Genomic DNA, 23,269 nt, shown 5'->3' with positions numbered 1-23,269 from the left:
CTGGATCACAATTCCCACACACAGATCATTCATAATTCATGCAAAGCATGTTCCTCCCGGCCATGGGCGATGGAACAGACAAACCAATCTACTCACGGAGACCTTGGTGTACAGCCACCAGGGACAACGGTGCAGAGAAAGAGAGACCAGCCACGGCACCGTAGTTGCCGTCCTGGGACTGAGAACGCCGGCACCCGCGCCGCCGCCAAGGAGGCGGACGGCGGCGTACCAGCCAAACCCTAGTCGCCCAGAAAAACGGTCACCACTGCTATCTTCATAAGGAAGAAGTGAGATAAAAGGAACCGCTGGTGGAAGGTGGAGGAAGAGATGAAAGACCAAGGGGTGGAAGAGAAACACTTGGACTCTTGAGAGAATGTATGTTGGTTTAGGTTGTCTATAAAAAATGTATGTTGGTTTAGCAATGGTATCATGTAGCCTTTATCCAGTTCTCAAAAAAATAATTTGAAGCCTTTATCTAAGATGGTCGCGTTGCTAAACAATATCTCATTATAAAAATGAAATATGTATATGGCAACCGTGTGGCAGATTGCAAAACTGCCACACGCATCCAACGCCATCAATTCTCTCCTGATTTCCTTCCTTTTCCACACGATCTCCCGATTTCTTTCCTCTTTCCTTTCCCTCACGTCCTCCTCCGATTTCTTTCCTTTCCCGCGTGTCCTCCCCGATTTTATTGGGCACACCCGCTCGTGCCTTCCTAATTCAGCAAAAATAATGCTTAGACTAGGATTTGATCTCTGGTCTACAAGTAATTAACAAAGGGAGCTAACCACCTCACCTATGACACTCATTGTTGAACATTCTAAGGGAAATACTGTTTTTGACATGTTTTTGCCTTTAATATGTTAGCATTGAAAAACTTTTTGTTTCAAGCATCATGGTAACTTTGATCATTGGGAATAAATTTGTTGAACCCGCCCCCCGGTAATTTCTGTAAATAGCACGATAACATTCACGCCATAGACCTGATAGTTTAGATACAAACATCGTGGTAACTTTAACCATTGGGGAAAACAAATGTGAAAAGATACCTGATAATTTATGTGTAAATAGATGGTAATATACGCAGCGCACATCTGATAACTGAGGTAGAAGCACCATGGTAACTTTGACCGTAGGGATTTTTTTTTTGAAAAGATACTCCGGTATCTTCTGTGTAAATAGCACGATAGTATACCTCCCTCCCCTGGCATTTTTATGTGTAAATAGTATGAAAACATATGCACTGCGATAACTAAACACCATGATAAGTTTTTGACCTGTGGAGGGTGGGAGGGGGGGGGGGATTTGTCGCTGAAACATATCCCTGATAAATTTTGTGTAAATATCATGATATTTTAAGCACTGCGGGCTTGATAGGTTACCTAGAATCATCATGATAACTTTTTGCTCCGGGAAAAAGTTGTTCAAAACATCCCCAATAATTTTTGTGTAAATAACATGATAATATAAGCACCGCATAACCGATAACTTGCAATATAAACATGATGGTAACTTTTTTACCAAAGGAAAATATATAAGTTGTTAAAAACATACACTTGCCTCGCGCGTGGGCCTCTTGGATGAACACAACACATGGCGTCCAACGGGAAAGTCACATAATGTTTAGTGTCATGAGGGGCACACGTGCTATAGGCGTGATAAGTTACGCAAAAACATCATGATAATTTTTGATCTATGGAAAAAGCTACCGAAACACACCCAGGTTTTTAGGTGCAAGTACCATGATAATATACGAACCGTAGACCCGGTAACTCGTGTACAATCCCCCATGGTAACTTTGACCGGGGGGAGGTTGATGTACATATACCCTGATAACTTATGTGTAAGTACCACGGTATTTTACACATCGAAGACCTTATAACTTGTGTACAAAACGCAGTGGTAACTTTGAAAGGGTGTAGTTGTTGAAGCATAGTACCTGATACGTTCTATGTAAATAGCACGGTAAGTTATGCAACACAGGCCTGATAACTTGCATATGAATATCAGGGTAACTTTGTCCTGAGGAGAAATCATGTGGTAGACGTGAAGAAGTGGCAGTTTTCTCGGGGGTGAGCGTCCGAGATGTGCGGGAGAAGCAGGTTTCTCAGGCGAGCCTGCGGGGTCATTTGGGAAGAGGCGAGGTCAAAGAACGAGGGATCATATGGTACTTTAAAATGAAATAAATAGAGGTGTGGCAGTTTTGTTTATATGGCACACGTGTGCCAAATATCACAGTCCTTATAAAAAAACTATATCTAGCTAGAGCACTGCATTGATCATTTTATTTATTTCCTTCTTTTTTATTCCCAACCGTCCGTGAAGCAAACTGATTATACATTTTTCACGAGAACAACTTTTGCATTAAAGTAGGGTGGAAACTGTACCAGAAAAGAGAGTGGTCTGGCCACCAACAACACTCACACACTCACACACAACACCAGATAATAAAACACCACACTAGTTGACCAGGTAAACGCTTACAATTATCCATTGTCTTGACCTTTTATTGTCGGGATATCATCAGAGGTGAAGAGTTCCTTCATTGTCACCGTGAGCTTCAGCGATCAGGGATTTCACCTCCCTTTCCTTCCTCGCGGCACTTGTAAGCAAAGTGTCCAAAATCTTGGCAATGGAAGCGCTTACCCGGTATGTGTCACCGCCATAGCCTCCCCCGCTCCTGCCGAGGAGGATCTTGGCAACTGAAGCATATACATTGGGTGCATCATGGTTGAGCTGATCAATCACTTCCCTCGCTTTCCACTCAGCATGCGTCAACAACTCATTCTCCTTCTTGGCGTCACGGAGGAGGATCTTGGCAACCGAAGCATATACCTTGGTTGCATCATGGCTGAACTGATCAGCCTCTTCCCTCGCTATCCACTCAGCGCGTGTCAACAACTCATTCTCCTTCTCGGTAGCACCAAGTCGTCCTAGGCGTTCCTCATGCACCTTGAGCCGCCCAATAACCTCTTGGAGTGTCATGGTGTTGAGGTCGCCAAACTGCTCGATGGTCGAAGCAATCTGGACGTACTTGTTGGGGACGGCGCGAAGGAACTTCTTGACGGTGTAGGGCTCCTCGATGTGCTCACCGAGTGCGTGGATCATGTTGACGACCGTCGTCAGCCGGACGGCGAAGTCATCGACGGACTCCGTCTCCTTCATGCGCAACGCCTCAAACTCCAGCTTGAGGGTTTGCAGCTTGGCATCCCTCAGGCGCTGGTCTCCGATGTGCATGGTCTTGAGCGCCTCCCACGCCGACTTGGCTGTCTTCTTCTGGGATAGCAGGAAAAGTGTGCCCTCTGGGATAGCCTGGTAAATGGCGGCCAACGCCATTTGGTTCTTCCTTGCCGAAACTTTGGGATGGTCTTTGGCTACGACAGCATCCCAAACCCCTTGAGCGCGCAAGTATGCCTCCATCTTGATGGCCCATGCAGCATAGTTGTCTGTGAGCATGGGATACTGCAGTGGGCCTAAGTTCATCGCTGGTTTGGAGCCTCCCTCGACTGCAGAGTAGAGCATCGCCAGAAAGAGTGAGGCCACTGCAAGTGCCACAACAACACTCGGCAGCAGGCAAGAGCAAGGGTTGCTCTTTGCCCTTGCGATGATCTTTCCCCATCTAGTAGTAGAAGTAGGAGGAGGAGGAGGATTAGCAGCAGCAGCGGAGGCGGAGGCATCAGCAGCATTGCTGGCATCCTGGACGTCTTTTTGGCCCGGGGTCAGGAAATGAGCATTGCATAGATCATCCATGGTGGTTGCACGCTGCCAATTGTTTGAAGATAGCCATGACAGCATGTAAGGCAGCCCTGATTTCTTGTACTGGTCGGTGTTGTGGATGTCTGCCGGCACCATCTTCTGATAATCTTCCTTGAAGGCTGGCACATTTTGGAAAGTGTCCAATAATGTTTTCATTCTGCTAGCAAGACTAGCAAGATAGGCCTGTTGTTGTTGAGGAGAAAGTGAACCATTGGCCTTCAGCTGATTGATCCGTGCGAGCTCTTCTGCCTCGTAGGCTAAGCGGATATCGTTCAGCCGTTTGACCCGAGCGAGCTCTTCTGCCACATCATGGTCCTCAGATAGTTTGCTGGAGTATTTGTCAAGTGGTCGCATGACAGACACATCAATGTCGGCCAGCTGCTTGCTCACGGCACTGAGGCCATGGTACTGGCCACTGATGGTCAGGACCTTCTGCTTGCCCTCCTTCGTGGCTGGCAGCACCAGGTAGACGATGAAGTTCTTCTTGTCGCCGGCGTACATGTTGTTGATGTGCACGGTGCCAGACCGCCTGTCGGCGCCAGTTTTGTTGGAGTAGCCTCCGGATGCAATGGACGATATGAGGACACCGTCAGGAGTCTTGAGTGTGATCTCGACGGACGTGGAGGCGACGGACGTGATGCCAGCAATGAATAGCTGGAAGGCGTAGTTAATCTTCTTGGGGTCCTTATTGACGAAGGAGTAGGTGCCGGAGGTCTGGTCAGCGATGTACTTCAAGGCATGGGGGTCGTGGTCGTCGCCCAAGCCGAAGGTGTGCGCTGGGAAATCAGGGCTAATAGTTTCCTTGAAGATACTATCATCCAAACCATCCGAGAGGAACACCATGCAACCTACACGGCTGCTCATCTCCTGAGCTTGGCGCCCCCGCAAAATCTAACATAACAACAAGAAAAAAATTATGGATGGAAGAAGTCGTTCGGAAAAAAATCATGGCAATATATACGTACGGAAATGCTAAAAGCCTGACATTAGATTTTTGAGCATGGCAAATCGAACGGGTTTTAGGAAAATTATGTTGTCACGAGGATGACAATTTTCTCTAACAAGTATGACAATTCCTGGCAAAAAACTGAACATGACAAGGATTTGCTATGCTTGCTAAAGAAAATTGTCATTTTTCGCACAATATAATTTGCCACTTGGATGTTCGATTTTTCTTTTGAGAACCACCTCATATATTAATTAAGTAAAAGTGTTATTACAATCGTTAATTACATAATTCACCTCAGAATTTCGATTTGCTATGCTTAGAAAACTGACGTTCTATTTGTAGTGAAATCCTATATGTATGTAGCACTGGTCGTTCATTAACAGAACTCATGGAGAAAATTTTAAGACAAGCCGCTTAAATCTAATCTCAGCCATCACTTGATTAAGAGTAAATTGGGGTATATATTATTCGCAAAATTTTTTTGGGGTATATACAGTAAGAATAACAAGATGAAAAGCAAGTAGGTTTCGTAGGTTTAGTGCCCTCTTTTCAATAAGTCTTCCATATGTGCTATATGTTTGATCAAAATAAAATAATACTCTACGCGTGTATAGTATAACTTGAAGAATGGTTCCATTGCATCTCATCACATCCTACAATTATTTATCGAAATAATATTAGTGCTGTCCCAATTAACGCTACACAATGAGCTGTACTAATCTTTGTAAGGCGGACTGCCCTTTGATTGAGTAATAAAAAAACCCTATCCCCGCGCAATTTTTTTATTATACCATCACATTTGGGATCTAAAATAGTACCCCGAGTGTTTCACGACATAAATTTCTCGAGTGTTTCATAGCTAACAACCATGGTTCTACAAGCAACTTACCTGGCAATGACCGCTAAAAATATTTAAAAACTGTTGATTAATTTGCAAGATCATTTATCATGTAAGTTGCTTAAAAAAACATTGTGTATGATCGTCTGGCCGGGTATAAATTCTTTGTGGCTGTATCTTCTTGAGTCAATAAAATGAGTAAATTTCCTTTGTCAAAATGTTCAATGTATATGCTGCTAGCCCACAACACCAATATCTATCCAGATTCACCAAGGTAAGGGATTACCTGAGCTCCCTCGTGCAGAGCCGGGCCCATGTTGGTGCCACCTTTGGTGAAGAGCTCATTGATCTTGTCCCGAGCGGCCCTCTGGCCTTGCTCAGACATGTATGTGAGCTCCATGAGGCGGTAAACATTGGACTCGAAGGATACGATCGAGAGCCGGTCGTCAGTGCCGAGCTTGTCAATGACGTTTGTCATGGCCTGCTTCATCTGCTCCAGCTTGTCCCCGAACATGCTCCCGCTGATGTCGAGTACAGCCACGATGTCGACACCAACGTGCCGCTGCGGCTTGGAGCCTCCCCTCTCGTCCAGTGCCGTGACCCGCACCATCACCGGGAACATGTTGTGCGTCTTCTCACATGGATACCCGCTGTTTGCCGTGAACGCTTGCACCTTCACCTGAACATGCATATGCATGGATGCAGCTAGCCAAGTTAATTTAGGTATGACGGACAATACGTGTAATAGGCTGGCTCATGGAAATTAAGCATGGAAAGAGGTAGAGCTTAGGCTTAATCTAGTTACCAAAGTGGTATCGCCGGTGATCCAGGAGCGCCAACTCGCAGCCGCCTGCATGCGAGACGAATATCAAAAGCTTGACTTTTAGCAACATGCTAAGAAGAAGAACAAGAAGAAGACGAATAACAAAACTGATCGAGTCACCTTCCCAAGGGCCATCTTCTTAGCTAGCTACTCGATCTTGTTGGGGATCGAGTATTGCTTCTGTGCTAGCAAATTGCAGTGTGCTCTGAGCTCCAAATATTGCATGGTTTATATAGAGGCGACAAGCAGCTAGCTACTTGGCACCAAACGTCCTCACCAATATACTATAGCGGTGTTGTAGTATAATTTTGAAGACTTGAAAGGCTTGATAATTGTTGTAAGACTCTTGGGTTGTTGCTTTCTACAGGCAATGCCTTTCATAAAAATAAATAAGTTCAACGTCGAAATGTTGCGCTGAAGCTTCATTGGACGCTTCGATCTTCTCGTCTCCCTCCAGCTACACAACTGAAAGAGCCTCTCATCTTGCAAAGGAGTTCCTATTGATGAAGGTGTTGATCCCATAGATTGTATTCCCCAGTCCCGACTTTCTGGTTTATAAGTCTCACCTGCATTTTTAGCTCGTCAATTTAACCAATAAAATACAAGTATATGTCACACAAAGTATACTATCGAAACTTCTTGCAAATACATTTTTTAGGGATCTTGCAAATACAAATTTAATGATATATACTATGTATATCTCATTTGCAAGCCACCCACACCATGACACACATGCAAGCCCTCCACCTCTTTTTTTTATTTTTTTCAGCAACAAATTGATATGTAATTATTTTGTGGCACACAACTCGTATTTCATTGCTCTAAATTTTGACCTAGTAATACACAAAACTAATAAATTGAAAGAGAGGGAGTATTGAAATGGTTGTATCTAAACATCCGATCAGTCAATGCATCCTTACAAAGCCTTGGAAACAAGGAATCCTTATCCATGGACTTTTGCCAAAAGAACCCTAGGAAATAAGGAGCTAAGCAAGGATATTTCTGGAGGAAGATAAGTTTACAGATAATCCTTCCATATATATATGTGTATTCCTAAATTCCTAATAAATAATTGCAATCATCTGACGTGTATGCAGTTGACCTTGCTGACGCATGCCTGTGAGGTGTGCAAACAGCATGATGCATACAGCCAACCAAACTTGTATATACTGCAAATTATCAGGCAATTTTTTTATTTGAGTGGGAATGCGAATTAAAAGACTTATAAAACAGAGAGAGAGAGAGAGAGAGAGGGAGAGAGAGAGAGTACCATAAGGGGGGGGGGGTCTAAATAAATTCAAATAAAAATTGAAATACAGATGTATATGGGTACAAACAAAGAACACAGTTAATAAATCTGTACAGACACCTTATATTATGCATGGGTCAAAATGAAAAAAACTTGCACGTTTTCAAGAAGATGGAGGGACTGCGTAGTGCTTTATATATGTTCCGTAGCACACAAAAAGTTAAGTTTTATGTTCCAGCGTTACTACCTCTACCTTTATGTTCTGTAACACTAAGTACTCCGTAGCACACAAAAAGTTAAGTTTTATGTTTGGTTTTTCCGCGGGGAAAGTTAGGTTAGTTGGATTAATCTGACATATAATTATCTGTTAGTGTAATTCAAGACATTCGTTATGCCATATAGGAGAAAGCTGCGCATCATATCACCCGAGAACGAGATCACATTATTACATGGGCCCATGGTGTGGGTTCTCTTCCACGAATAAGAGAGAACAAAGCTTACCGAAATAATCTCAACCTGGGCACTAATCTGCGCCGGCGCACCGGCCCAGCCGTTCGGCCGGTCGCCGTTCTAGCTGTTCGGCCGGTCGCGTCAGGACCATTGGATTTGAGCCACGTGGGTCATTGGATATAGCAAAAAAAAAAAAATTTGCCCCGCAGCTTCTTCTTCCTTTCGCTGGATTCACATCTCCCGCTCGATGCACGCATCCTCTCCCCTCCGGTGACTGACCTTGTCGCTGGTCCCCACCCCCGCCGGCCGTCCTCATCGCCGGTCCCCATCCTCGCCGGCCGTCCTCGTTGCCGGTCCCCACCTGCGGCGTTCATCCTCGTCGCCGTGTTGACCCATGAAACAGCTGCACCTACGTGTAACACCCTCGATGCGACTATATCTCCCACGTGTCGAGGCACGACTTAGAGGCATAATCACATTGAAGGCATATGTCGCAAGTCAGGCAATCATCACAAACATCTCATGTAATATAGATAAATAAAAGGGATAACATAGTTGGCTTACACTCGCCACATCAATCAAGTACATAAATAACATACATCATCCAAACACTCATGGCCCGACTACGGCGCCAAAATGAAAGATAACCCAACATGCGACATGGTCCCGATCACCCCCAACTGGGCACCACTACTGATCATCAGGAAAAGAAACATAGTATCGCTGAGAGTCCTCGTCGAACTCCCACTTGAGCTCGAGCGCGTCACCTGGAGCGGAATCATCTGGACCTGCATCTGGTGTAATAGTAATCTGTGAGCCATAGGGACTCAGCAATCTCGCACCCTCGCGATCAAGACTATTTAAGCTTAAAGGTGAGGCAAGGTAAAAATATATGTGGAGCTGCAGCAAGCGACTAGCATATATGGTGGCTAACTTATTCGCAAAAGAGAGCGAGAAGAGGAGGCAAAGCGCGAGCGAGAAACTAGAGAGCAACCTGCGCAAACATTACTCCAACACCGTGTTCACTTCCCGGACTCCGCCGAGAAGAGACCATCACGGTAACTCACACTGTTGATTCATTTTATTTAAGTTAAGGTTCAAGTTATCTACAACCGGACATTAACAAATTCCCATCTGCCCATAACCGCGGGAACGGCTTTCGAAAGTTCAAATCCCTGCAGGGGAGTCCCAACTTAGCCCATGACAAGCTCTCACGGTCAACGAAGGAATAGACCTCCTCCCGAGACGTTCCGATCAGACTCGGTATCTCGGTTCTTCAAGACACTTCGACAGGTTAAAACAAGACCAGCAACACTGCCCGAATGTGCCGACAAATCCCGATAGAAGCTGCACATATCTCGTTCTCAGGGTACACTCAGATGAGACTAGCTACGAGTAAAACCAACCCTCAAGTTGCCCCGAGGTGGCCCCGCAGGCAGCTCAGTTCGGACCAACACTCAGAGGAGCACTGGCCCGGGGGGGGGGTGTTAAAATAAGATGACCCTTGAGTCCGCGAAACACAAGGGAAAAGACTAGGTGGCAAATGGTAAAACCAAGGTTGGGCATTGCTGAAAAAGCTTTAATCAAGGCGAACTATCAAGGGGTTCCCATTATAACCCAACCACATAAGGAACGCAAAATCCGGGAACATAACACCGATATGACGGAAACTAGGGCGGCAAGAGTGGAACAAAACACTAGGCGAGAGGCCGAGCCTTCCACCCTTTACCAAGTATATGGATGCATTAAGATAACATGGCAATATAATGATATCCCAACAAGTAAATAAATGTTCCAACAAGGAACGGTCTCCAATCTTCACCTGCAACTAGCAACGCTATAAGAGGGGCTGAGCAAAGCGGTAACATAGCCAATCAACGGTTTGCTAGGACATGGTGCGTTAGAGGTTTGACATGGCAATTGGGAGGCTTGAAAGCAAATGGTAGGCATCATAGCATTGGCATAGCAAAAGAGCGAGCAAACTGGCATAGCAAAGATAGTAGTGATTTCGAGGGTATGATCATCTTGCCTGCAAAGCTGTCAGAGTTGACTGGATCCTCGAAAGCAAACTCAACGGGCTCCTCGTTAGCGAACTCGTCTCCCGGCTCTACCCAAACAAGACAAACAAGCAACAAGGATACAATCAACCACGTGCAAGGATCAAACAATATGATGCAAACATGGTATGCTATGCGGGATGCGATGCGGGATGCATATGCAAGATGTGACAGGAAATGCATGAACCTGGCCTCAACTTGGAAATCCAAGTGTGCCACTGGAAAGATGAGATGAAATCTCTTGAAAACGATATAAAGAACGCCGGAATCGGAGTTACGGTTTGGAAATGGAAAGCGATTCAAATATGACACCGGTCTGCGATTTACAGCAAGTAGTCATCTAAATGCAATGAGATGAACATGCTACAGCACCCAAACATGACAGAAAAATACATGGCAGGGATGCATTCAAGATGCTTAACAAAAGTCTAGCATTGAGCTACGGCCAATTCACCCATTAACAGGTTCAAACAAGCATGGCAAAAATGCATATGGTAAACAGATCTCAGACTTAGTGAAATTAACACTTGTCTGAAATTTCAGACCAAGTAGCACTCTTCGGAGCCACAAAACTACATGCTACAGGACCTGAACAAGGCAAAGTAAAACATGGCATGGAGCTACTCAAATAGCTTAACAAAAGTCCCTTAGTGACCTTGAGCCAAAAGGGATCAGAAAATATACTAACAAGCATGTGAACATAGCAAAAGCATAATCAGTTTTCAGACTTATGAAAACTGGCACATGCTGAAACATAACTCAAGTAGGCATGTTAACGAGCTCGATGCACTCGCTACGGTGTAATTCATGAAAAGCTAAGCATACATCTATCAAGAACACACAAAATTTAAGCTAGACATGGCAAGAACAAAAGCATAGCATGCACGGATCAACTACAACATCATCGGCAAAATTGCAAACAAGTTGACAATCTGCCCAGATTCACAAAGTAGCAAAAGTAGAGCTCGATTGACTCAAGCTAGGGTGCTCCATAATTGCAAACAAAGACATGGATGGATAGAGCACTACAAGATTAATAAAACATCCTTACTGATCATCCTCAAAAGAGGCACGGATCACTAGAAAACAACATGAACATATGGCATCATGAGATAAACAGCTCAAGGACTTAGTGGAATTGCTAAGTCCCTGAAATCAGAATTACCAAGTGCCTCACTTGGCAAGCTTGTGCTAGTCACCACACACATCACAAAAATACATGGGTTGCACCTCTGGAAAGATGACAAAACCCTTAACAAAACATATGTAGAGCATCAGGGCATATCATGCACACAATAATCTGTTGGGGAACGTAGCAGAAATTCAAAATTTTCCTACGTGTCACCAAGATCTATCTATGGAGAAACCAGCAACGAGGGGAAGGAGAGTGCATCTACATACCCTTGTAGATCGCTAAGCGGAAGCGTTCAAGAGAACGGGGTTGATAGAGTCGTACTCGTCGTGATCCAAATCACCGATGATCCTAGTGCCGAACGGACGGCACCTCCGTGTTCAACACACGTATAGCCCGGTGACGTCTCCCATGCCTTGATCTAGCAAGGAGAGAGGGAGAGGTTGAGGAAGACTCCATCCAGCAGCAGCACAACGGCGTGGTGGTGGTGGAGGAGCGTGGAACTCCAGCAGGGCTTCGCCAAGCACCGCAAAAGACGAGGAGGGAGAGGGGTACGGCTGCACCAACAGGGAGAGGAACTCGTGTGCATTGGGCAGCCCATACCTCAACTATATATAGGGGAAGGGGAGGGGCTGCGCCCCCACCTAGGGTTCCCTCCCTAGGGGTGGCGGCAGCCCCCTAGATCCCATCTAGGGGCGGCCAAGGGGAGGGGAGAGGGGGAGGCGCACCAGGGTGGGCCTTAAGGCCCATCTGCCCTAGGGTTTGCCCCCCTTCCCACTCCCTTGCGCCTTGGGCCCTTGTGGGGGGGCGGACCAGCCCACCTGGGGCTGGTCCCCTTCCATACTTGGCCCATGCAGCCCTCCGGGGCTGGTGGCCCCACTTGGTGGACCCCCGGGACCCTCCCGGTGGTCCCGGTATGTTACCGATAAAACCCGAAATTTTTCCGGTGACCAAAACAGGACTTCCCATATATAAATCTTTACCTCCGGACCATTCTGGAACTCCTCGTGACGTCCGGGATCTCATCCGGGACTCCGAACAACATTCGGTAACCACATACAAACTTCATTTATAACCCTAGCGTCATCGAACCTTAAGTGTGTAGACCCTACGGGTTCGGGAACCATGCAGACATGACCGAGACGTTCTCCGGTCAATAACCAACAGCGGGATCTGGATACCCATGTTGGCTCCCACATGCTCCACGATGATCTCATCGGATGAACCACGATATCAAGGACTTAATCAATCCCGGATACAATTCCCTTTGTCTATCGGTACGATACTTGCCCGAGATTCGATCGTCGGTATCCCGATACCTTGTTCAATCTCGTTACCGGCAAGTCTCTTTACTCGTTCCGTAACACATCATCCCGTGATCAACTCCTTGATCACACTGTGCACATTATGATGATGTCCTACCGAGTGGGCCCAGAGATACCTCTCCGTCACACGGAGTGACAAATCCCAGTCTCGATTCGTGCCAACCCAACAGACACTTTCGGAGATACCCGTAGTGCACCTTTATAGTCACCCAGTTACGTTGTGACGTTTGGCACACCCAAAGCACTCCTACGGTATCCGGGAGTTGCACAATCTCATGGTCTAAGGAAATGATACTTGACATTAGAAAAGCTTTAGCATACGAACAACATGATCTTTGTGCTAGGCTTAGGATTGGGTCTGGTCCATCACATCATTTTCCTAATGATGTGATCCCGTTATCAACGACATCCAATGTCCATGGTCAGGAAACCGTAACCATCTATTGATCAACGAACTAGTCAACTAGAGGCTTACTAGGGACATGGTGTTGTCTATGTATCCACACATGTATCTGAGTTTCCTATCAATCCAATTCTAGCATGGATAATAAACGATTATCATGAACAAGGAAATATAATAATAATCAATTTATTATTGCCTCTAGGGCATATTTCCAACAGTCTCCCACTTGCACTAGAGTCAATAATCCAGTTCACATCGATATGTGATTAACACTCAAGGTCACATCCCCATGTGTCTAACACCCAAAGAGTTTAGGGTTTGATCATGTTATGCTTGTGAGAGAGGTTTCAGTCAACGGGTCTGCAACAATCAGATCCGTATGTACTTTGCAAATCTCTAGGTCATATTATAAATGCTGCTTCCACGCTCCACTTGGAGCTAATCCAAATGGTTGCTCCACTATACGTATCCGGTTTGCTACTCAGAGTCATTCGGATAGGTGTTAAAGCTTGCATCGATGTAACCCTTTACGCCGAACTCTTTATCACCTCCATAATTGAGAAACATGTCCTTATTACTCCAAGGATAATTTTGACCGCTATCTAGTGATCCACTCCTGGATCACCTTTGTACCCTCTTGCCAGACATGTGGCAAGGCACACACTAGGTGCGGTACTCAGCATGGCATACCGTATAGAGCCTATGACAAAAGCATAGGGGACGACATTCGTCCTTTCTCTTTCTTCTGCCGTGGTCGAGCTTTAAGTCTTAACTTCATACCTTACAACTCAGGCAAGAACTCCTTCTTTGACTGATCCATCTTGAACACCTTCAAGATCATGTCAAGGTATGTGCTCATTTGAAAGTACCATTAAGCGTTTTTGATCTATCCTTATAGATCTTGATGCTCAATGTTCAAGTAGCTTAATCCAGGCTTTCCATTGAAAAACACTTTTCAAATAACCCTATATGCTTTCCAGAAATTCTACATCATTTCTGATCAACAATATGTCAACAACATATATTCATCAGAAATTCTATAGTGCTCCCACTCACTTCTTTGGAAATACAAGTTTCTCATAAACTTTGTATACACCCAAAATCTTTGATCATCTCATCAAAGCATACATTCCAACTCCGAGATGCTTACTCCAGTCCTTAGAAGGATTGCTGGAGCTTTGCATACATATTAGCATCTTTCAGGATTGACAAAACCTTCCGGTTGTATCACATACAACCTTTCCTCAAGAAAATCGTAGAGGAAACAATGTTTTTGACATCCTATCTGCAAGATTTCATAAATAATGCAGTAATCGCTAATATAATTCCAACAGACTCTTAGCATCGCTACGAGTGAGAAAGTCTCATCATAGTCAACTCCTTGAACTCGTCGAAAGAAAAAAAAAACTTAACGACAAGTCGAGCTTTCTTAATGGTGATACTTACCATCATTGTCCGTCTTTCTTTTAAAATCCATATGTACCTAACAGCCTTACGACCATCAAGTAGTTCTTCCAAAGTCTACACTTTGTTTTCATATATGGATCCTCTCTCGGATTATATGGCCTCGAGCCATTTTGGAATCCGGGCCCACCATCGCTTCTCCATAGCTCGTAGGTTCATTGTTGTCTAGCAACATGACTTCCAAGATAGGACTACGTACCACTTTGAAGTAGTACGCATCCTTGTCATCCTACGAGGTTTGGGAGTGACTTGATCCGAAGTCTCATGATCAATATCATAAGCTTCCACTTCAATTGGTGTAGGTGCCACAGGAACAACTTCCTGTGCCCTGCCACACACTAGTTGAAGAGACGGTTCAATAACCTCATCAAGTCTCCACCATCCTCCCACTCAATTCTTTCGAGAGAAACTTTTCCTCGAGAAAGGACCCGATTCTAGAAACAATCCTTTATTGCTTTCGGATCTGAGACAGGAGGTATACCCAACTGTTTTGGGTGTCCTATGAAGATGCATTTATCCGCTTTGGGTTCGAGCTTATCAGCCTGAAACTTTTTCACATAATCGTTGCAGCCCCAAACTTTTAAGAAATGACAGCTTAGGTTTCTCTAAACCATAGTTCATACGGTGTCATCTCATCGGAATTACGTGGTGCCCTATTTAAAGTGAATGTGGTTGTCTCTAATGCCTAACCCATAAACTATCGTGGTAATTCGATAAGAGACATCATGGTATGCATCATATCCAATAGGGTGCAGTTATGATGTTCGGACACACCATCTCACTATGGTGTTCCAGGCTGTATTAGTTGTGAAACAATTTCCACAATGTCTTAATTATGTGCCAAACTCGTAATTCAGATATTCATCTCTCTGATCATATCATAGATCTTTTATCCTTTTGTCACGACGATCTTTGAACTTCACCCTGAAATTACTTGAACCTTTCAATAATTCAGACTCGTGATTCATCAAGTAAATATACTCAACATCTACTCAAATCATCTGTGAAGTAAGAACATAACGATATCCACTACACGCCTCAGCACTCATTGGACTGCACACATCAAAATGTATTACTTCCAACAAGTTGCTTTCTAGTTCCATTTTACTGGAAACGAGGCTTTCAGTCATCTTGCCCATGTGGTATGATTTGCATGTCTCAAGTGATTCAAAATCAAGTGAGTCCAAACGATCCATCTATATAGAGTTTCTTCATGCATATCTACCAACAAACATGGTTCGCATGTCTCAATCCTTTCAAAAATGAGTGAGTCCAAAGATCCATCAACATGGAGCTTCTTCATGCGTTTTATACCGATATGACTTAAGTGGCAGTGCCACAAGTAGGTGGTACTATCATTACTATCCTATATCTTTTGGCATGAACATGTGTATCACTACGATCGAGATTCAATAAACCATTCATTTTAGGTGCAAGACCCTTGAAGGTATTATTCAAATAAACAGAGTAACCATTATTCTCCTTAAATGAATAACCATATTGCGATAGACATAATCCAATCATGTCTATGCTCAACGCAAACACCAATCTCGATGGTAGAGGGAGCGTGCGATGCTTGATCACATCAAGCTTGGAAAAATTTCCAACACATATTGCCAGCTCACCTTTAGCTAGTCTCCGTTTACTCCGCAGCCTTTTATTTCGAGTTTACTAACATTTAGCAACCGGACCGGTATCTAATACCATGGTGCTACTAGGAGTACTAGTAAAGTACACATTAACACAATGTATATCCAATATACTTCTATCGACCTTGCCAGCCTTCTCATGTACCAAGTATCTAGGGTAATTCTGCTCCAGTGGCTGTTCCCCTTATTACAGAAGCACTTAGTCTCGGGTTTGGTTCAACCTTGGGTTTCTTCAGTAGAGCAGCAGCTGATTTGCCGTTTCATGAAGTATCCCTTTTTTCCCTTGCCCTTCTTGAAACTAGTGGTTTCACCAACCATCAACAATTGATGCTCCTTCTTGATTTCTACTTTTGTGGTGTCAAACATCGCGAATATCTCAAGGATCATCATATATGTCCCTGATATATTATAGTTCATCACGAAGCTCTAGCAGCTTGGTGGTAATGACTTCGGAGAAACATCACTATCTCATCTGGAAGATCAACTCCCACTCGATTCAAGCGATTGTTGTACTCAGACAATCTAAGCACAAGCTCAGCAATTGAGCTTTTCTCCCTTAGTTTGCAGGTTAAGAAAATCGTCGGAGGTCTTATACCTCTTGACGTGGGCACAAGCCTGAAATCCCAATTTCAGCCCCCGAAACATCTCATATGTTTCGCGACGTTTCAAAACGTCTTCGGTGCCTCAACTCTAAACCGTTTAACTGAACTATCACGTAGTTATCAAAATGTGTATGTCAGATGTTCGCAACATCCACAGACGACGTTCGAGGTTCAGCACACTGAGCGGTGCATTAAGGACATAAGCCTTCTATGAAGCGGTGAGGACAATATTCAGTTTACGGACCTAGTCCGCATAATTGCCACTATCAACTTCCAACTAAATTTTCTCTAGGAACATATCTAAATAGTAGAACTGAAGCGCGAGCTACGACATAATTTGCGAAGACCTTTTGACTATGTTCAGGATAATTAAGTTCATCTTATGAACTCCCACTCAGATAGACATCCCTCTAGTCATCTAAGTGATTACATGATCCGAGTCAACTAGGCCGTGTCCGATCATTACGTGAGACGGACTAGTCAACATCGGTGAACATCTTCATGTTGATCGTATCTACCATACGACTCATGCTCGACCTTTCGGTGTCTTGTGTTCCGAGGCCATGTCTGTACATGCTAGGCTTGTCAAGCCAACCTAAGTGTTTCGCGTGTGTAAATCTGGCTTACACCCGTTGTATGTGAACGTAAGAATCTATCACACCCGATCATCACGTGGTGCTTCGAAACGACGAACTTTCGCAACGGTGCACAGTTAGGGGGAACACTTTCTTGAAATTTTAATGAGGGATCATCTTATTTACTACCGTCGTTCTAAGCAAATAAGATGTATAAACATGATAAACATCACATGCAATCAAATAGTGACATGATATGGCCAATATCATATTGCTCCTTTTGATCTCCATCTTCGGGGCTCCATGATCATCATCGTCACCGGCATGACACCATGATCTCCATCATCATGATCTCCATCATCGTGTCTTCATGAAGTTGTCTCGCCAACTATTACTTCTACTACTACAGCTAACGGTTAGCAATAAAGTAAAGTAATTACATGACGTTTATGCTGACACGCAGGTCATAAATAAATTAAGACAACTCCTATGGCTCCTGCCGGTTGTCATACTCATTGACATGCAAGTCGTGATTCCTATTACAAGAACATGATCATCTCATACATCACATATATCATTCATCACATCCTTTGACCATATCACATCACATAGCATACCCTGCAAAAACAAGTTAGACGTCATCTAATTGTTGTTTGCATGTTTTACGTGGCTGCTATGGGTTTCTAGCAAGAACGTTTCTTACCTACGCAAAAACCACAACGTGATATGCCAATTGCTATTTACCCTTCATAAGGACCCTTTTCATCGAATCCGATCCGACTAAAGTGGGAGAGACAGACACCCGCTAGCCACCTTATGCAACTAGTGCATGTCAGTCGGTGGAACCAGTCTCACGTAAGAGTACGTGTAAGGTCGGTCCGGGCCGCTTCATCCCACAATGCCGCCGAATCAAGATTGGACTAGTAACGGTAAGCATATTGAACAAAATCAACGCCCACAACTACTTTGTGTTCTACTCGTGCATAGAAACTACGCATAGACCTAGCTCATGATGCCACTGTTGGGGAACGTAGCAGAAATTCAAAATTTTCCTACGTGTCACCAAGATCTATCTATGGAGAAACCAGCAACAGGGGAAGGAGAGTGCATCTACATACCCTTGTAGATCGCTAAGCGGAAGCGTTCAAGAGAACGGGGTTGATGGAGTCGTACTCGTCGTGATCCAAATCACCGATGATCCTAGTGCCGAACGGACGGCACCTCCGTGTTCAACACACGTACAGCCCGGTGACGTCTCCCATGCCTTGATCCAGCAAGGAGAGAGGGAGAAGTTGAGGAAGACTCCATCCAGCAGCAGCACAACGGCGTGGTGGTGGTGGAGGAGTGTGGAACTCCAGCAGGGCTTCGCCAAGCACCGCAAAAGATGAGGAGGGAGAGGGGTAGGGCTGCACCAACAGGGAGAGGAACTCGTGTGCATTGGGCAGCCCATACCTCAACTATATATAGGGGAAGGGGAGGGGCTGCGCCCCCACCTAGGGTTCCCTCCCTAGGGGTGGCGGCAGCCCCCTAGATCCCATCTAGGGGTGGCCAAGGGGAGGGGAGAGGGGGAGGCGCACCAGGGTGGGCCTTAAGGTCCATCTGCCCTAGGGTTTGCCCCCCTTCCCACTCCCTTGCGCCTTGGGCCCTTGTGGGGGGGGGCGCACCAGCCCACCTGGGGCTGGTCCCCTTCCACACTTGGCCCATGCAGCCCTCCGGGGCTGGTGGCCCCACTTGGTGGACCCCCGGGACCCTCCCGGTGGTCCCGGTACGTTACCGATAAAACCCGAAACTTTTCTGGTGACCAAAACAGGACTTCCCATATATAAATCTTTACCTCCGGACCATTCTGGAACTCCTCGTGACGTCCGGGATCTCATCCGGGACTCCGAACAACATTCGGTAACCACATACAAACTTCCTTTATAACCCTAGCGTCATCGAACCTTAAGTGTGTAGACCCTACGGGTTCGGGAACCATGCAGACATGACCGAGACGTTCTCCGGTCAATAACCAACAGCGGGATCTGGATACCCATGTTGGCTCCCACATGCTCCACGATGATCTCATCGGATGAACCACGATATCAAGGACTTAATCAATCCCGGATACAATTCCCTTTGTCTATCGGTACGATACTTGCCCGAGATTCGATCGTCGGTATCCCGATACCTTGTTCAATCTCGTTACCGGCAAGTCTCTTTACTCGTTCCGTAACACATCATCCCGTGATCAACTCCTTGATCACACTGTGCACATTATGATGATGTCCTACTGAGTGGGCCCAGAGATACCTCTCCGTCACACGGAGTGACAAATCCCAGTCTCGATTCGTGCCAACCCAACAGACACTTTCGGAGATACCCGTAGTGCACCTTTATAGTCACCCAGTTACGTTGTGACGTTTGGCACACCCAAAGCACTCCTACGGTATCCGGGAGTTGCACAATCTCATGGTCTAAGGAAATGATACTTGACATTAGAAAAGCTTTAGCATACGAACAACATGATCTTTGTGCTAGGCTTAGGATTGGGTCTTGTCCATCACATCATTCTCCTAATGATGTGATCCTGTTATCAACGACATCCAATGTACATGGTCAGGAAACCGTAACCATCTATTGATCAACGAACTAGTCAACTAGAGGCTTACTAGGGACATGGTGTTGTCTATGTATCCACACATGTATCTGAGTTTCCTATCAATACAATTCTAGCATGGATAATAAACGATTATCATGAACAAGGAAATATAATAATAATCAATTTATTATTGCCTCTAGGGCATATTTCCAACATAATCATGGCAAAAATGACAAATGTCTAAATGGAGCAGCAGATCTGACAAATATCTCAAGTAGCCCTCTTCTAACAGCATTTCGGGCATCAAGATGCACTCAAATGAAAATGATGCAGTGGAATGAAATGATGTACCCTCTGAGACGAACATTTTGATATGATATATGCCCAAATCGGAGCTACGGATGAGGAGATATGATGCTATGAACATGGGCACTTGAAACAGGAAAAATGTCGGGGACTTAGTAGAAATCGACCTCCGGATCTAGGGTTCTTCGGCACGCGAACCGAGGCAGAAATCCGGCGAGGTGGCGGCGGCTCCGGCGAGCTCGAAGAGGCGGCGGGGAGGTGAGGGAGAGGCGGATCCGGCCTCTCCCCGTCCGGATCCGGCGGCGGGTGGCGGCTCCGGCCACCGGGGACGCTGAGGAGGCGCGGGGCGGCGAGCTCGCGGCTCCGGCGAGCTCCTGCTAGCCGGCGGCGAGGCAAGGCGGCGGCGGGCGAAGCCGGGCGGCGGGGCGCGGCGCCGGCTCGGGAGGAGAAGGTGGCGGGCGGCGGAGAGGCGGCTACAGGCCGGGAGGGCCGCGGTCGGGCCCCGCGGGCCTCGGGCGGTGGCAGGCGGCGGGACGCCACTGGTGCGGGCGGCGGCGGCGATTTTGTCTAGCGCCGGCGGACACGTCCGGCGCGCGGATGAAGAAAGGGCTAGGGTTAGGGAAAGAGTGGTACCGCGAATTTTGAGAGGGTGGACTATATATAGACATAGGAGGAGCTAGGAGAGTCCAAATGAGGTGCGGTTTTCGGCCACGCGATCGTGATCGAACGCTCTAGATGATGGAGCAGGTTTTGGTGGGTTTTGGGCCACATTGGAGGGGTGTTGGGCTGCAACACACACGAGGCCTTTTCGGTCCCTCGGTTAACCGTTGGAGTATCAAACGAAGTCCAAATGGCACGAAACTTGACAGGCGGTCTACCGGTAGTGAACCAAGGCCGCTTAGCAAGTCTCGGTCCAATCCAGAAATGTTTAATCCCCACACACAAAAGAAAGGTAGAAATGGCCACCGGAGGAGAACGAAGCGCCGGAATGCAAAACGGACAACGGGGGAAATGCTCGAATGCATGAGATGAACACGTATGCAAATGCAATGCACACGATGACATGATATGAGATGCATGACAACGATAACAACACACGGAGACAAAAACCCGAACCTGAGAAAATAAAATAACTGAACGCCGGAAACAGCAAGAGTTGGAGTACAAATTGGGAAAGTTACATCCGGGGTGTTACAACACTCCACCACTACGAAAGGATCTCGTCCCGAGATCTAGGACTGAAAGAACACCGGGTACTCAGAACGGAGGTGATCCTCGCGTTCCCAGGTAGCTTCACGGTCGGAATGGTGTGACCACTTGACTTTGAGAAATTTGATTGACTTGTTGCGAGTCTTGCGTTCAGTCTCTTCAAGAATAGAAACGGGGTGCTCACGATAAGAGAGATCTTCTTGAAGCTCAATGTCCTCGAAGTTGACGGTGCGGTCAGGAGTCTTGAAGCACTTTCGGAGCTGAGAGACATGGAACACATCATCAACATTTGCAAAGTTTGAATGAAGCTCGAGTTGATAGGCGAGATCGCCTCTCTTGCTGACAATCTTGAAAGGTCCCACGTATCTGGGGGCAAGCTTCCCTTTGATACCAAAGCGACGAGTACCTTTCATAGGAGAGACGCGGAGGTAAACATGATCTCCGATCTCGAAAGCCAAATCACGGTGCTTACTATCATAGTAGCTCTTCTGGCGGGATTGGGCTGCTATGAGGTTATCACGAATGACTTTGCACATTTCCTCTGCCTCTGTGATTAAGTCATTTCCCAAAAGCTGACGTTCACCGGTTTCAGACCAGTTGAGAGGGGTACGGCACTTCCTGCCATACAGAATTTCAAATGGGGCCTTGCCCGAACTTACTTGAAAACTGTTGTTGTAGGAGAATTCAGCATAAGGAAGACAATCCTCCCACTTCATGTCGAAGGAGATCACACAAGCCCTGAGCATATCTTCAAGAATCTGGTTGACACGCTCGACTTGACCGCTAGTTTGAGGATGGAAAGCTGTGCTGAAGCGGATGTTGGTGCCCATGGCCTTCTGAAAAGAATCCCAAAACTTGGAGGTAAAAATGCTGCCACGGTCTGAAGATATCACTTGTGGAATACCGTGTAGAGAGACAATTCGAGAGGTATAGAGTTCCGCCAATTGAGCTGCAGTGATCGCCTCTTTGATAGGCAGAAAGTGAGCCACTTTGGTGAGTTTGTCGATGACAACGAATATAGCATCATTGCCACGCTTGGACTTTGGAAACCCAGTCACGAAGTCCATTTCAATGTGGTCAAACTTCCATTCTGGAATGGCAAGAGGTTGGAGGAGACCTGCTGGCCTTTGGTGTTCTGCCTTCACTCTTCTGCAGACATCACATTCATTCATGAATTGAGCAATCTCGCGCTTCATTCGAGTCCACCAATAAGCCTGCTTGAGGTCCTGAGACATCTTCGTGCTCCCAGGGTGGATGGAGAGGAGAGAATTGTGAGCCTCGTTCATGATCACTTTACGCAGTTCACCTTTGGGCACAACAATACGATCCTCGAAGAAGAGAGTATCCTTGTCATCAAGGCGGTAGCACTTGTACTTGGGTTGACTCTTGGCAATCCCAATCTTCACCTTTTTCACCATAGCATCAAGAAGCTGGGCTTGGCGAATCTGGTCTTCCAAGGTAGGAGAGACTTGAAGGTTGGTGAGGAAACCTTGAGGAACAACTTGCAGATTAAGTTTGCGGAAAGCTTCACAAAGCTCGGGTTGATAAGGCTTGAGAATCAGACTGTTGCAATAAGCCTTCCTGCTCAATGCGCCAGCAATCACATTGGCCTTGCCTGGAGTATACTCGATACTCGGATTATACTCTTGAATCATTTCGACCCATCGAGTTTTCCTGAGGTTGAGATTAGGCTGAGTGAAGATGTACTTTAGACTCTTGTGATCAGTGAAAATGTCCACTTTTCTTCCCAATAGAAGATGTCTCCAAGTCAAGAGAGCATGCACAACTGCCTCCAACTCGAGATCATGAGTGGGGTATTTCTTCTCATTGGGCTTCAACTGGCGAGAGGTATAAGCAACAACTTTCTTCTCTTGCATCAACACTGCGCCAAGACCTTG

The 23,269-nt window shown here is 45.9% G+C and overlaps 1 protein-coding gene across 1 annotated transcript; it reads right to left on the bottom strand.

Annotated features, from left to right (window-relative positions):
- Positions 1-2,323: 2,323 nt before the first annotated feature.
- LOC147967466 (uncharacterized) lies at positions 2,324-6,624 on the bottom strand. Its single transcript, XM_087522473.1, has 4 exons — positions 6,490-6,624; positions 6,352-6,396; positions 5,833-6,225; positions 2,324-4,650 (listed from the first exon to the last, which is right to left on the bottom strand). Exons 1-4 carry the CDS (start codon positions 6,502-6,504, stop codon positions 2,527-2,529), a joined length of 2,577 nt encoding a protein of 858 aa, XP_087378599.1. The 5' UTR covers positions 6,505-6,624; the 3' UTR covers positions 2,324-2,526.
- Between the last annotated feature and the right edge of the window lie 16,645 nt (positions 6,625-23,269).

Source organism: Triticum urartu, chromosome 5A, assembly GCF_056163025.1.
Source record: "Triticum urartu cultivar PI428250 chromosome 5A, HENAU_Tu73, whole genome shotgun sequence".
In the NCBI taxonomy this organism is placed as follows: domain Eukaryota; kingdom Viridiplantae; phylum Streptophyta; class Magnoliopsida; order Poales; family Poaceae; genus Triticum; species Triticum urartu.
The sequence above is the reverse complement of the archived record's forward strand: the minus strand, read 5'-3'. Positions and strand labels throughout refer to the sequence as shown.

Excerpts from the sequence above, each read along its gene's own strand:
- LOC147967466 (XM_087522473.1), bottom strand. Across the intron at positions 6,226-6,351 it reads TCACCGGCGATACCACTTTG|GTGAAGGTGCAAGCGTTCAC; the intron begins GTAACTAGATTA and ends ATGCATGTTCAG. Across the intron at positions 4,651-5,832 it reads CTCTGCACGAGGGAGCTCAG|ATTTTGCGGGGGCGCCAAGC; the intron begins GTAATCCCTTAC and ends TTGTTATGTTAG.